Source organism: Xiphophorus hellerii, chromosome 9 (genome assembly GCF_003331165.1).
Source record: "Xiphophorus hellerii strain 12219 chromosome 9, Xiphophorus_hellerii-4.1, whole genome shotgun sequence".
In the NCBI taxonomy this organism is placed as follows: Eukaryota; Metazoa; Chordata; class Actinopteri; order Cyprinodontiformes; family Poeciliidae; genus Xiphophorus; species Xiphophorus hellerii.
The window spans coordinates 13,498,099-13,510,063 of record NC_045680.1 but is presented as its reverse complement, the minus strand read 5'-3'; the positions used below and the strand labels follow the sequence as shown (position 1 = coordinate 13,510,063).

At 36.1% G+C, this 11,965-nt stretch overlaps 1 protein-coding gene across 2 annotated transcripts; it reads right to left on the bottom strand.

Annotated features, from left to right (window-relative positions):
• Positions 1-345: 345 nt before the first annotated feature.
• zgc:153738 (dynein regulatory complex protein 11) lies at positions 346-10,759 on the bottom strand. 2 transcript variants are annotated; one of them, XM_032573272.1, is made up of 20 exons: positions 10,574-10,759; positions 9,024-9,351; positions 8,314-8,433; positions 6,811-6,999; positions 6,651-6,722; positions 6,220-6,425; positions 6,004-6,088; positions 5,799-5,927; positions 5,578-5,650; positions 5,197-5,303; positions 4,488-4,571; positions 4,352-4,413; positions 4,168-4,250; positions 3,648-3,755; positions 3,360-3,559; positions 2,433-2,519; positions 2,144-2,321; positions 1,811-2,049; positions 1,502-1,622; positions 346-703 (listed from the first exon to the last, which is right to left on the bottom strand). In XM_032573272.1, exons 1-19 carry the CDS (start codon positions 10,582-10,584, stop codon positions 1,515-1,517), a joined length of 2,469 nt encoding a protein of 822 aa, XP_032429163.1. In that variant the 5' UTR covers positions 10,585-10,759; the 3' UTR covers positions 346-703; positions 1,502-1,514. The 2 variants fall into 2 exon arrangements, with proteins under 2 accessions (XP_032429163.1, XP_032429162.1); XM_032573271.1 differs by having other exon boundaries at positions 346-1,622.
• Positions 10,760-11,965: the final 1,206 nt, after the last annotated feature.

The following is an 11,965-nucleotide window of genomic DNA, read 5'->3' as shown; positions in this document are numbered from 1 at the left end:
TTAAGCTCTAGCGTATTTGGGTTATGGAGAATTCAAAGTACACCTGTTGACTTATGACTCTCACTCATAAAAAAATTTATTAAAAAATTACACTGCTGCACATAATCCCTATAAAAACTGCTTTTTGTTTGGATTTTGTCTTTCTTTGTCTCATCTTAAAATTTCTTTGATATAAAATATTTCAGTCCCCCCCCCAAAAAAAAAACAGGACAAAAAGAGAAATATATAAAGGGGTAGCCCTATACCTTTTCACAACATTGAACTCTTAAGCATAGCAGCAAAATCAAACTTTATCTGCATCGTTAAATGTGAGACAGTGTGAAGATGCAAAACAAACCACAGAAATAAATATGAGAAATCTTTATTATAAAGACATTAATTAGAACCTCACTGGAATATTTAATAGGAAACATGAAAGTGAGATTTTCTTACAACATGTATTCAACACAAAAATAAGAGCATTTGTGTTTGATAAATTGCCACTGTTTTCTTGGCAATGCAACTTACTCCATTAGAAAGCTTGTTTATTTCCTCTAAATGGGGTCGCATTTGTAAGGAAAAAGCATTTAATTGTTGGGCAGCAGAGTTGAGTGTGTTGGTTGTCCCTTGGAAAAACTTGCCAGATCCTCTTTGCCAAATGCCAACATCGTTTTCTGCAACTGGCTCTTGTTTGACGTCCCTTATTCGATCAGATGATTGAAGTCTGAAGAAACAAGACATATTACTAATTTAATGATTTAATTTAACAAATAGTGTATGGTGGTCCCACCATACAACCACCACAGCCTGGTACTTCCGGCTCAGATTGGTCACTAAGTTGATCACACACCAGTGTGGGATCACTTTCCACCACTTGGTGTGAAACAGCCAATATGGTTGTGTTACTTACTCTAGAACTAACTCAAAAAACCTTCAAGGGGGAATAGAGGTGTCTGTGTTGATTTTAAAGAACTGAAATGGAAGTTGAATCAGTTAACTCTGTTTCGCCCATAACTTATCAAGAGATGTAGTTTCAGACTTGCATCAGCTGACTTGTATAAGTTGTCTTTGATGAACTGATGAAGTGATAACGTAAGGTTTGGTTTTAAGCGTAATGCTGCTTGACACCTCCAGTCATTTTGCAGTCGACTATATTTTCTGTACTTCCTTTGGAGAAATATGAATGGCCAAAATTGGCTCAGAGGCGATTCCTCTTTGCATAAGATAGCATAAGATAAACCCTGATATGGTGGGGTGCGCATTGAAGTGTTCAAAAATAGAACTCAGTTTCTTAAAGTGGAGATACTGAATTGCCAATGACTGCGAAATCTCATCTCGATATCTCTCAGATTACAGTGGAGCTTTGAAAAGTTTTACATTCATACAATGAAAAGCCAACAAACGCATTTTCCTTTAAAATGTGGCACAATTTAAATACAAAATAAGGAGGTTTTCCAAATATATAGACTTACTGCCAAGTGATGTTATAGCAACAAATACTGACCAAACAAAATGTCCTTACTTTTTGTGCAGTTTTATTTTTTCTTTTTGTTCTTTGCATCTTTCAATTTAAGCACTGCTTCTTCTTTTTCAGCAGCAGCTTTAATCCGTCTTTTTCCTAGAGGTGTTTTTGCATACCAGTTCTGAAGAAAAACAAAGAAAATGTTTTAAATACATAGCTTAAAAATATAAAACATCATATTCTGAAATCAGATATAAAAGACTCTTCTACTTTTTCTACCTACAACTTTAACTATACCACAGAAAGAATCAGAATTCTTCTTCTAAACCTCCCTTAAATTGCTTTTTAAATATTGCTGCTTCAACATACTTTTATCGCCTCTTCCTCCTTCTGGAGCACGGGCTCAAACTTGGCAAGTGGTACAATAAAATCATCAGCAGTGAGGGGTTGCTTTGTCAGGTCATTGATGCGATCTTTGGTGACAACACTGCTGATGACCTGCACCATGTGGCCTGGAGTGTAGCCATCAGTTACCTTCGTCAAAGAGGTGAGGTCCAAATCGTTTGTTATTTTTCCTCCTTGCTTTTTAATAAGTTTCTCCCACAAAACTAAAATTACACAGAATTAATAGTTATTTTATTCCACATTACTACAAATTTAATTTTCATCATTGTTATGAAGTATTGTGTGCCGTGTCTTTACTGTATCTTGAGCCGTAGTCAGGTCTTGGGATGAGGATGATTTTGCCATACATTTTACACATCGCTTTAGTATCAGAATTTTGTGGGCTTTTTGTTGTTCCGATTATCAGGACACGATCTTCTGGCTTGATCAGTTTGAGACACTTGGGCAAATCTTTTTTCAGTCGCCTAGGTTCCAGCTGTTCATAAACACAAAAGAGTTAAACTGCAATGAAATTAAATCAATCAGGATATTTTGTTTTACAATATGACAGTTCTATAATGTTTTTGTTTTTTTTTATCTAAAGTACCTGTTCTTCATCCTTGGGAACTTTTTTGTAGAACATTTTCTCCGCATCTTCAATCCAAATCACAGAGGGTTGCAAAAGTCTTGCAACCTGTATATAAATCAACTATGAAAAATTGTTTTTATACTATTTGGCTGACCGACTGCTAAAAGAACATTCAGTACATAAAATATTTTAATCTCTGACAATCATAATGTTTGTAAGCCATTAAAATGAATCATCTTTCCCAAAAATCTGACGTGTTCTGGAGACTAAATGGATATTATGATCTGGACATTTTTGGATTAGACTTATTAAAGGCAAAAAAATAAACCACAAAGAAAGAAATTTTGTCAGCATGAACTCTTAGGCAACACCTTCTCTGATTCTTATGTTGTTCTTATAACCCAAATGTTTAGATTTACAGTATGTGACAACGGTCTAGAAAACCTCTGCTTCTCAAATTAGGAAAAAACTTTTTCAAATAATCTCTGTGGAAAATACTTAAAAATTATGTGTTTTCCGCTGACATTCTCAAATAGAGTTACATGGAAATATAGAAATATAGCAACTTTGAAGGATGTCCTCAATCCTAACATCTAAGTCTGTGGTTCCCAAAGCGTGGCGCGCACCCCCTCGGGGGCGCGGGAAGTGGAATGAATGAATGAAAAAAAAAAAGAAAATAGTTACACAAAAGTGTTTCACTGTAAAGATGGTTTGTAGTGTATTTTGTTGCAACCCGAAGTGTGAAATAAACTTCAGTGGAGTTTGAAAACAAAATATGTGTATAGGCTTATGTCTGGTTTAATGAAGTGTGTGCCAGTTGATTTTGTTTTCTTTTTGGGGGGGGATTTTATTGTAATAAATAGGGGGGCCCAGAAAATCTTTGGGAACCACTAATCTAAGTAATACTGGAAAACTGAAGCAATGTTTTGGCATCCAGAGTACTACCTTAAACACCATATGAAGCATCATGGTCAGTCCAGGCTTGCCTGGGTACTTTCCCGCTGTCGTATAGGGGGACAAATCAAACAGAGTGGCCCCTGTCTCCTGGCAAATTGCATGGACCAACATGCTCTTGCCCACACCTACCGGACCCACCAGCAGTATGGACTTTATTAAAGGAGCCTTCTCATGAACCTCTGGAGCGCCTGCAAACCACAGATGTATCATAAATTCATGTTTACATACATTAATATTATTGTTTTAAATACAAAGTATTTCAAATAAGTTTCATACCTAATGGTAAAATTCCATATAAAGATAAGACTTGACGGACATCTAACAATGATGGCATCGGCTCGATGTCACTTTGTCTCAATGTAGTACCAAGATAATTATAGTCACCTGAAAAGGAAATAGAAAACAGTAATTTTGTTATTTGCCTGTTATTTTTGATTAAGAGTTAAATGAAGTCTCTTTAATATATAGAAGGTAGTTTTATCATTAAAGAACATATCACTGTCATTAATATAAAAATTTAGCTTAAATAGTTAGCATCTTATGCCAAAATCTATAAATAAACCTCAATAAACAGTTAATAACAAATTTTACAGAAGCTACATTCACTAACGACTTATTAGTTTAATCGGTTTTCACATAAGCTGGCAAAGGAGCCAGAAGAGGGCAGCACATCATAGCTAATTTCATGGCAGATGAAAATGAATTTAAGAGTTTGGTTGTTTCCACACATCTCTTGCAATCTGAGGTAAACATCACAAATACAACTACAGAAAAAATACATTTACCAAAGTCTTACCCAAGAAATCTTGCATACGGAATTTTTTTGCCCGTTTCAATAAGCCTTGCTGCACCAGCTCTTCACACAGAGACTCGAGGGTTCTAGCAGATGTAAAGAAATTATGTTTATGTTATTTTGGTGGGTTTTTTGTTTTGTTTTGTTCCCTGAAACTTACAAATGTATGTGATCCCTTTAACATCACCTATCAGGTGTCAGATCTTTTTCCTTTTTCTTCTTCTTTCCACCTTTAGACCCTTTTTTCTTCTGTGTAGTCAATTAAGATAATAATCACGTCAAAGCTATGCATGCAAAATTAGGTCAGATTTTAATGTTCGTACCTTTGGTCCTTTTTGTTTGCCAGGTTTCTCTTTATCTACAGCCAACTTCAACTCAGCAAGTTCCTCTCGCATCTCCTCATCAACCTGACAAAAGAGGGAAAAAATGGTGAGAGAACATCTGTCTGTCTGACTGACTGTCTGTGGAGTGTGTTGTAGCTAGATAGATCTTTTTGAAGATAACTTCAAAAAGGTTAGACATACAAAAAAGCCCTCAAAGGTTTTGCAACTGAATGTGAGGAATGAGTCAAACTTTCTTCAATCCTATGTCAGCGACTGGTAGATGGCTGCTTATTATATATATATATATATTATAATATATACTATTAGCAGCTGTTTATTCAACTAATAATACTCGCTTTTAGGGATTTTTCTCATTTAGAGAAAAAACTTGTGATGTTTTTTTTTGTCCTTTTTGCTCTCATGTCTTCAGGGAGGAGGGCCAACAATACGAAAGCAACACCAGTGACACACCTGTGTGAAGTTACATCCCTATGTTTTTCAAATCTTAAAAATTATACCAGCACAAAAGAAAATATTTTGGCCGCACAAACCAGTACAAATATAGCACAGTTGATTGGTCAGCTAGGTAAGTGTACAAATTATGTTTTCTATCAACGTTTAAGAATTTTAAGCAATAATTTGAGCTGACAAAAACTAAGGAAGGTTTTATGGTTAAATAAAATCAACAGTGACACGGGTACAGTAATACCTGTAATCGAACTTCCGCTTCTACAATTTTTCTCATTTCTTCCTTTATCAACTCCACTTCATGAATCTGACTGAAGTTTTCAGTCTCATTACGGTTTTTCCAAACCTCTGTGAGTAGAAAGATTTTGTAAAGTTTTATGGTAATGCCAACAATTCTTTCACATCTCTCTTTTACTTAGAGGAAAGATAAGAACAACATAGAATAAAACCATTATGACACTTTGTCTTTCTTTACTCACAATATATTCATGCTAGTGAGCGCAAGTACACTCACAGGCATACTTCTGAGTGTACTCAGAAATCGTATTTTCATCATAAAAATCTGGGACTGTAAACAGTCTTCAAACATCAGATTTCTTTAAAATTTTACATGTGAAACCACCTTTATATCTTTTGTTTGCCACTTCCAATTCTGAAAGAAAAGCAGATGGCATCATCGTCAATCCTTCCTCATCCTGTGGGTACAAACAAAGTTACATTAGATCATCACAAACAAGCAATATGCTGTCAAAGTGAGACTTTAAGGATGTTAGGAAATATCCAAACTCAAATAGACTTATACATTGGTGAGATTTGCTCAAAAGTTCAAATGTTTTCACTTACTTCCTCTGCACCCTTCCCCTTTCCCTTGTCTTTCTTCCCTTTTTCCTTCTTGTCGTCCTTCCCTTTCGCTTTCCCTTTTGATTTGGACGTTGCTTCCTCCTCTTCTTTTAAAGCAATTTCTTCCACTAACTGAAAGTGGCAAACAGTATTTTACAAAATATCCAGAAAATATTTATTTTTGCATTTAATTCATGATGCATTTTACCTGCTGAGGGGTTTTTTCAGCAAATATGATGGCTGAACCTCCCTCATCAACAGTTGGGTAGTCTGGAAATAGTCCTGTGTCATTACTTTGAAACATAATGAAGAATAAGAAATCAGTGTCATTCATTGACTTCAATAATTTTGAAAATACTTATTTGCATCAGCAAATACAACCCTACTGCAAAAAAGAAAAAGGATTCATAGGCCCAAACCTCACCGACATTCATAAAACCACTGTCGAATCTGATTTTTTAACGTCTTGCTGATGTCATTCCACTCCATTTCTCGTATTTGCTTCAAAATTTCATCTATTGCATTTAGGTAAACCTCCTCGTGTTTCTTTTGCTTAACTCGAATGGAAGTGTCAATAGCTTGGGCATCAATCTCTGCTGCAAGAGGGGCCTGGTATTTTGGATCCATAACCTGGCAAAAATAATTAATATGTTAACAAAACGTACTTGTTCCAAGATTTTAGAAAGGTAATTAGGGCAAAAAGAGATACAAAATTTAGAGTAGAAAAATCATGAGCTCAAGCTTAAAGTAATGCCTTATGGTGGACTATTAATACATACAGTAAATGGTAGCTTTAAAAAAAAAGAAATAATTTCAAGGTTCAGAATACACAACAAAATGGATCATCTGATTTACCATTCCAAGAAAAATCATCTCCTCATCTCGAGCAATCTTTGTTTTCTTTCTTTGTAAGTACCCCTTCCATACCTGCAAATAAAGTTCAACCCGAATAAATAAGGTCCAACAGATGAATGCCAGACAGAGAAAATGTCACATAATGTTTATGAGAAACAACCTTCTGAATGCGGATGGCGGCCAACTCATTGAAAGCTGATCCAGCGGTCTTGGCCCTGTGCCGTCTGTCGAAATTGCTAAATCTGATTTCTTTGTTTAACTTCGCCCTAACCCTCCCTTGCCACGCCCTCTCCACCATTTGAATGATCCTTATGGCCTCCTCTTCAGTCATAACTCTGTCCATTGAAGTCTGCAGGTACCACAAAAAAAAATCACAAACATGATAAACAAAGCAACACAAATAATTCTCTGATTGTGAATGAAAGAGTGATCTGCTAAGTATTAAGTCTTGCTTTTAATATAAAATAATGTTTCATGTTAATGTTGTTTTTAATGTTAAATGCTTGCATGTGTACTGTTAGAATAATTATGTTTTGTTATCATTCTTACATAAGTAGTTACTAGTTTGTTTTTCATTTAAAGGTTTAGTATTCACACCCCAGGGAGGAAGAAACTGTTAAACAGTGTGAAAGACTGTGATGGCTGCAGTTACAGCCACACAAATGTGGTAATATTCACTCTCACCACACGCAATAAGTTCATTTCACTTATATTTGGATTTCTTTAAGTTTAGGATTTAATTTACAGAATAACTGGTTTTGTTTAGAAAGCAACACATCACAGTGTATTCTAGAATAAGTGCGCACATTTTAGTTTATATTGTTGTGTTTTGCTTGATTTAATCTTTGTTTTGTTTCTGAGTTTAAGTGCTGGCTGCCCAATCCTTAGGAGAGCAGAGAGGTGGAGAAGGGGTGGAGCAAGCCAGCTGAGACTGCAAATTGGTTCACACCATTACTCATCATTCAGAGGGGGGGAATGGGATTTGCTATGTTAGTTTCAGTTAGGTTTCTGTGTATTTTCCCCTTTGTGTTTTGTATGTGGCCTGATCAGCCAGTATTTAAGTCCCCTTTTGTCTCTGTTTGGGAGGTCTGTTTTTTGAGTTAGTCTGAGTGGATGTCTGTTACTTTGACCTCTTTTATGGGCCCAAATTTTGTCATTTTTTCTATTATTTACCCAAGTTTTGTTTTGGGTTAAATAAAAAATAACTATTTTTGACTTTGAACCGGTGCCTGGCTGTTCCTTAACTGCTCGGTCCATCACAAAGACAAACTTTGCTTTTTCCCTAAACCTTGAAGCTACAGCTGCTTTCTAATCTAGGGATCCTCCTTAAAGGGCCTGTGTGTTAGTTTATGTGTTCTTCCTTGTTTCAGAATAGCCATTCTTTGATTTATCACTCTCCCACATTTCACTCTCGACTCACTTCTTTCTCCTGCTTAATAAAAAGACAGGCTCTGCTGCAGGGTGTCAGAACGCATGGTAAACACCTTGAAGAAGTGGTTTGCTATGTTTTCTCCTTCTGCAGAAGCTTGGTTGAAAACTCATAAATGTTGTCTGTGGTTCTTTCTTTGTATTTAGGTAAACAAAATACCTATCATGTACCACAATCAAGTGAGTTATTTCAAGTCTAAGACTTCTATTTACAAGTAGTGTCATTTTAACCTACGTCAAGGTCTTTTGAATACTCCGATATTTTCAGGACATCCAGCAGCATCGTTTTTCGCTCTTCAATTTCTTTGCTGCGCTCACCGACAAAGAAGTATGGAATGGGGATCTCAAGTGCAGACTAAAAAGACAATGAAGCTAAGAGTTTGAGAGTTATCCTTTACAAATGCATACAGTATCATGAAAAACTATTGGCCAGTTAAATATTTCCTCTGATTTTGTTTTTTGTCACAGTTACTGAAATGCTGTCTTAGTTCCAGCTGCGACGGGACACGCACCCTCCACAAAGTTGTACTTTTTTCTCATCAGTCCATAGAGTACATTCCCCAAGACTTGTAGAGGTGGGTTGCAAATTATTTGTGGCAAATGTGAGATGTTCCTTTGTTCGTTTTCATGAGCAGTGGTTTTGAAACTCTCCCATAGTAGGCATTTTTAAGCAGGATCTTTATTATTGTAAGGACTTAACTGCATTCAGCCTCTCTCCTTAATATATGAAACCATCATTTTAAAAGTGCTTTTTGTGTTGACTCAGGCTATCTTTGGCTGATATTAAAATTTGTTTCATCTGAAACTTTCAAGTGTGACATAAAGCAAAATCAGAAGAATTATGTACAGTAGCCAAACATTTTCCACAGCACTTGAGATTTATCAACAGTAAATATACAGTGTATGAAAACTAAATAAACCTATTTTCAAAAAACAAAAACTTACAGGTGTGAGTTTCAGTGCATGCAGGATGTCATCCACATAGTGGTACTCTGAAAACTCTTTTTCCACCATTTCATACTTCAGTTCTAGCACCCGCCCCATTACGCCCTTGAGAAGCAGAAGAATAAGTCGTCTCTTCTGAGGGTGGACCAGCATGTTGTGGGCTTCCTCCAGCTGCCTGAAGACTTGAACATAGCGCACATAAAGGGTTGCCAGCTGCTGGAAGAACACCACTCTGTCTCGCTGAGGTGGAGGGGGCACAGGAGGTAGTTCTTCAGCCAGGAGCCTACTCAGCTCTGACATGGCCTCTTTCCAGACCTGGTTGTAGGAACTGGAACAGCGTACACACAGAGATAAAATAAAGGAAAGACAAGAAATATTACACCATGACATTATATTTCAGGCAAGAGTCTCCTAATGGAACAATATATTGTAAATTGTACCTCAAAATACAATTTAGCATTAAGGTATAGTGGTGTGTACTTGTTCATAGATCCCTGGCAAAAAAAAAAGCTGTATTATTACAATACTAGATGCATAGTATGGGGTTCCATACTATGCATCTGCATAATTTGCATCTAATTCCAAATTATGATTTAATGAGTTATAAAACCATAGAGTACTTTTGATTATTTAAATTAATTCAATTGTTTGTGAAACATCTCTAATCAATTGCTTTATTACTCCACTTATGTTGTGCAATGCATTAGAGCCTTTGGCAGCATGACAGTGTTTTTTGTTGGAACGCCTTACTCCTCTCACCAACATTTTTCACTGTGGCCACTATATCTTTCTTTCACCATAAAACTTTTCTCGTGAAAGAATTTGGCCTGCTCATACGGGCAGCTGCAAATTTTAGTCAAACTTCAAGGCTTTGATTCAGGTCAGCGACCTCTAAATCCATGTTGCTGTTAAACTCGCTTCACTGCGGACAGGGACACTAATGTTCCAGTACTTCCAAGTCCCATAGGTTTGTACCTCAGTTGTTATTCCTAATTATTCTAATGATTTCATTTCCACTGAAGGTGAGACTTAGGTCAATACTTGAACACAAGTTGGATGTGTTAACAGAAAAGGGATCTCACACACATATCTAAACTACTTTTTGAAATGGAGTGAAAGTATTTATGTATTTTAATCCGCATGCATAATCTTGACCCTGAGTATTAGAGAAAGCTCAAAATAAATTCCACTCGAGTTTAAGTAGTTTCTATAATTACTTGACTGTGAATAACAAAAAGTGGCAATAGGACGCGTGACGTAATCTCAGTGGTTCAGTAGATTTCCTGCCAGCAGGATGTTGTTTGATTACTTTATGGTTTGAAAGTTACTTTCTTTAATCTTCTTAAAGGACTTAGTAGAATGAACTGAACGCTTTGACATGCATTTTGATTGGCAAGACACTAAACCTGTAAGTAGTTTATTTTCTTCCTTGATGTGTCTCTGAAATCCTCCCATCAGCAGCTAGCTAAAATATCTTTGAGAAGCTAAACACTTGGGAATGAAACAACCGTAAAAACAAATTCCACAAGGTTTTTTTTTGGAAAGGTTACCTTTGCGACATGTCTTCGTATCAATGGCGTGGGGGTAAAGCAGCACAATTATCAAACAAAGTGCCAAAACTGTAAAATACAGCGCTCCGATCAGAGTTCCTGACGATGGTTTCCAGGCTAACCAATTGCGTTTACTGTTTCTATGGCAACCGCTAACAGTTGGGGTAACAGCGGAAGTGTGTATTGTAGACAGGCGTGGCAGGATTGTTTGCCACGATTGTTTTGTTTGCTTGTTTTTACGGAGTGAAAATAACTTTATGTTTGGTATTCAGGTTAAAATCAAGAAGATATGTTTTAATAATAAATAAATAATTTAGATTTTTTTTTTTTTGGAGAGACGTAACTATCAAAGAACGAAAATGATGTTTGAAATTATATTAATAAAAATAGGTGCAACTAACTAAAGAAACAGATTTCTAAATATTACAGTTTCACAACAAAAAGACTTTGTTCATGAAATCTAATAACAGTGCGAACTACCTGCAGTATGTTTTAATAATATTAAAACAACCTTATGCACAAAAAAGAAGAATGAGTTTAGCAAGAATGTGAGGCTATGACTGTGCACTGTAAAATAAAACAGATAAAGTATTTTTTTTTTATTACTTCGAAAGCTGTTTTACGGAGATGTGTTCGCATCAGAAACAAACACAAAAAAGATCACTCAAAAAGTAGTTGACAGTTGAGTAGTAGTTTTTCCTTTTCATTCTGAGAAAACAGTCTGTTTCTTTTTTTGCCTCAATAACTGCAATAAAAAACAAAGGCTTTATTATTTATTATGGCAATAACATATACTACATAATGATGGGACTTGACAGTTTTTGGAGGGTATGCTACAGAGCGTAACTGCTGAAGTTGTTGGAAATATAGAAGGGGCTACATTAAAGCATATTAGTAGAAAATTGAGTGGAAGGAAACATGTAGCAGAAATCACTAAAGGCTTAAGGGTTTTGATCCAAATCCCTTTGAAGAGTTTGAGGGAGATTCATAAATTGTGAGAAACAGCTGGTGTCAATACTTTAAGAGCCACCATATACAGTCATCTACACAACTATTGCATTTCTTCTGTTAAGCTTCTCCTGAATCAGAAACATCTTCAGAGCCATCTTAAAGAAAATAATATCAGTCAGGTATCCAAAGTCCTCCTTTAAGATAAAAGTAAAATTTGGCTTTTATTTGGAAATCAAGACCCAAGAATCGGTAGGTGGAGTGGAGAGGCACAGAACTCCACTGGTAAGTTTCCACAGTCAGTGATGATTTGGGGAGGGGAGCCTTGCCATTTCTGTTCTTGGTCCAGTGTTTTTTATCAGGTCAACAGTCACTGCAGCCAGGAAATTTTAGTGCACTTCTATTATGGAGATGCTAATTTCATTTTCGAACAAGACCTGATCC

Coding starts and splice junctions, on each gene's coding strand:
- zgc:153738 (XM_032573271.1), bottom strand. Junction 2,322..2,432: donor TTCCCAAGGATGAAGAACAG/GTACTTTAGATA, acceptor GTTTATGAACAG/CTGGAACCTAGGCGACTGAA. Junction 1,623..1,810: donor AGGAGGAAGAGGCGATAAAA/GTATGTTGAAGC, acceptor GTTTTTCTTCAG/AACTGGTATGCAAAAACACC.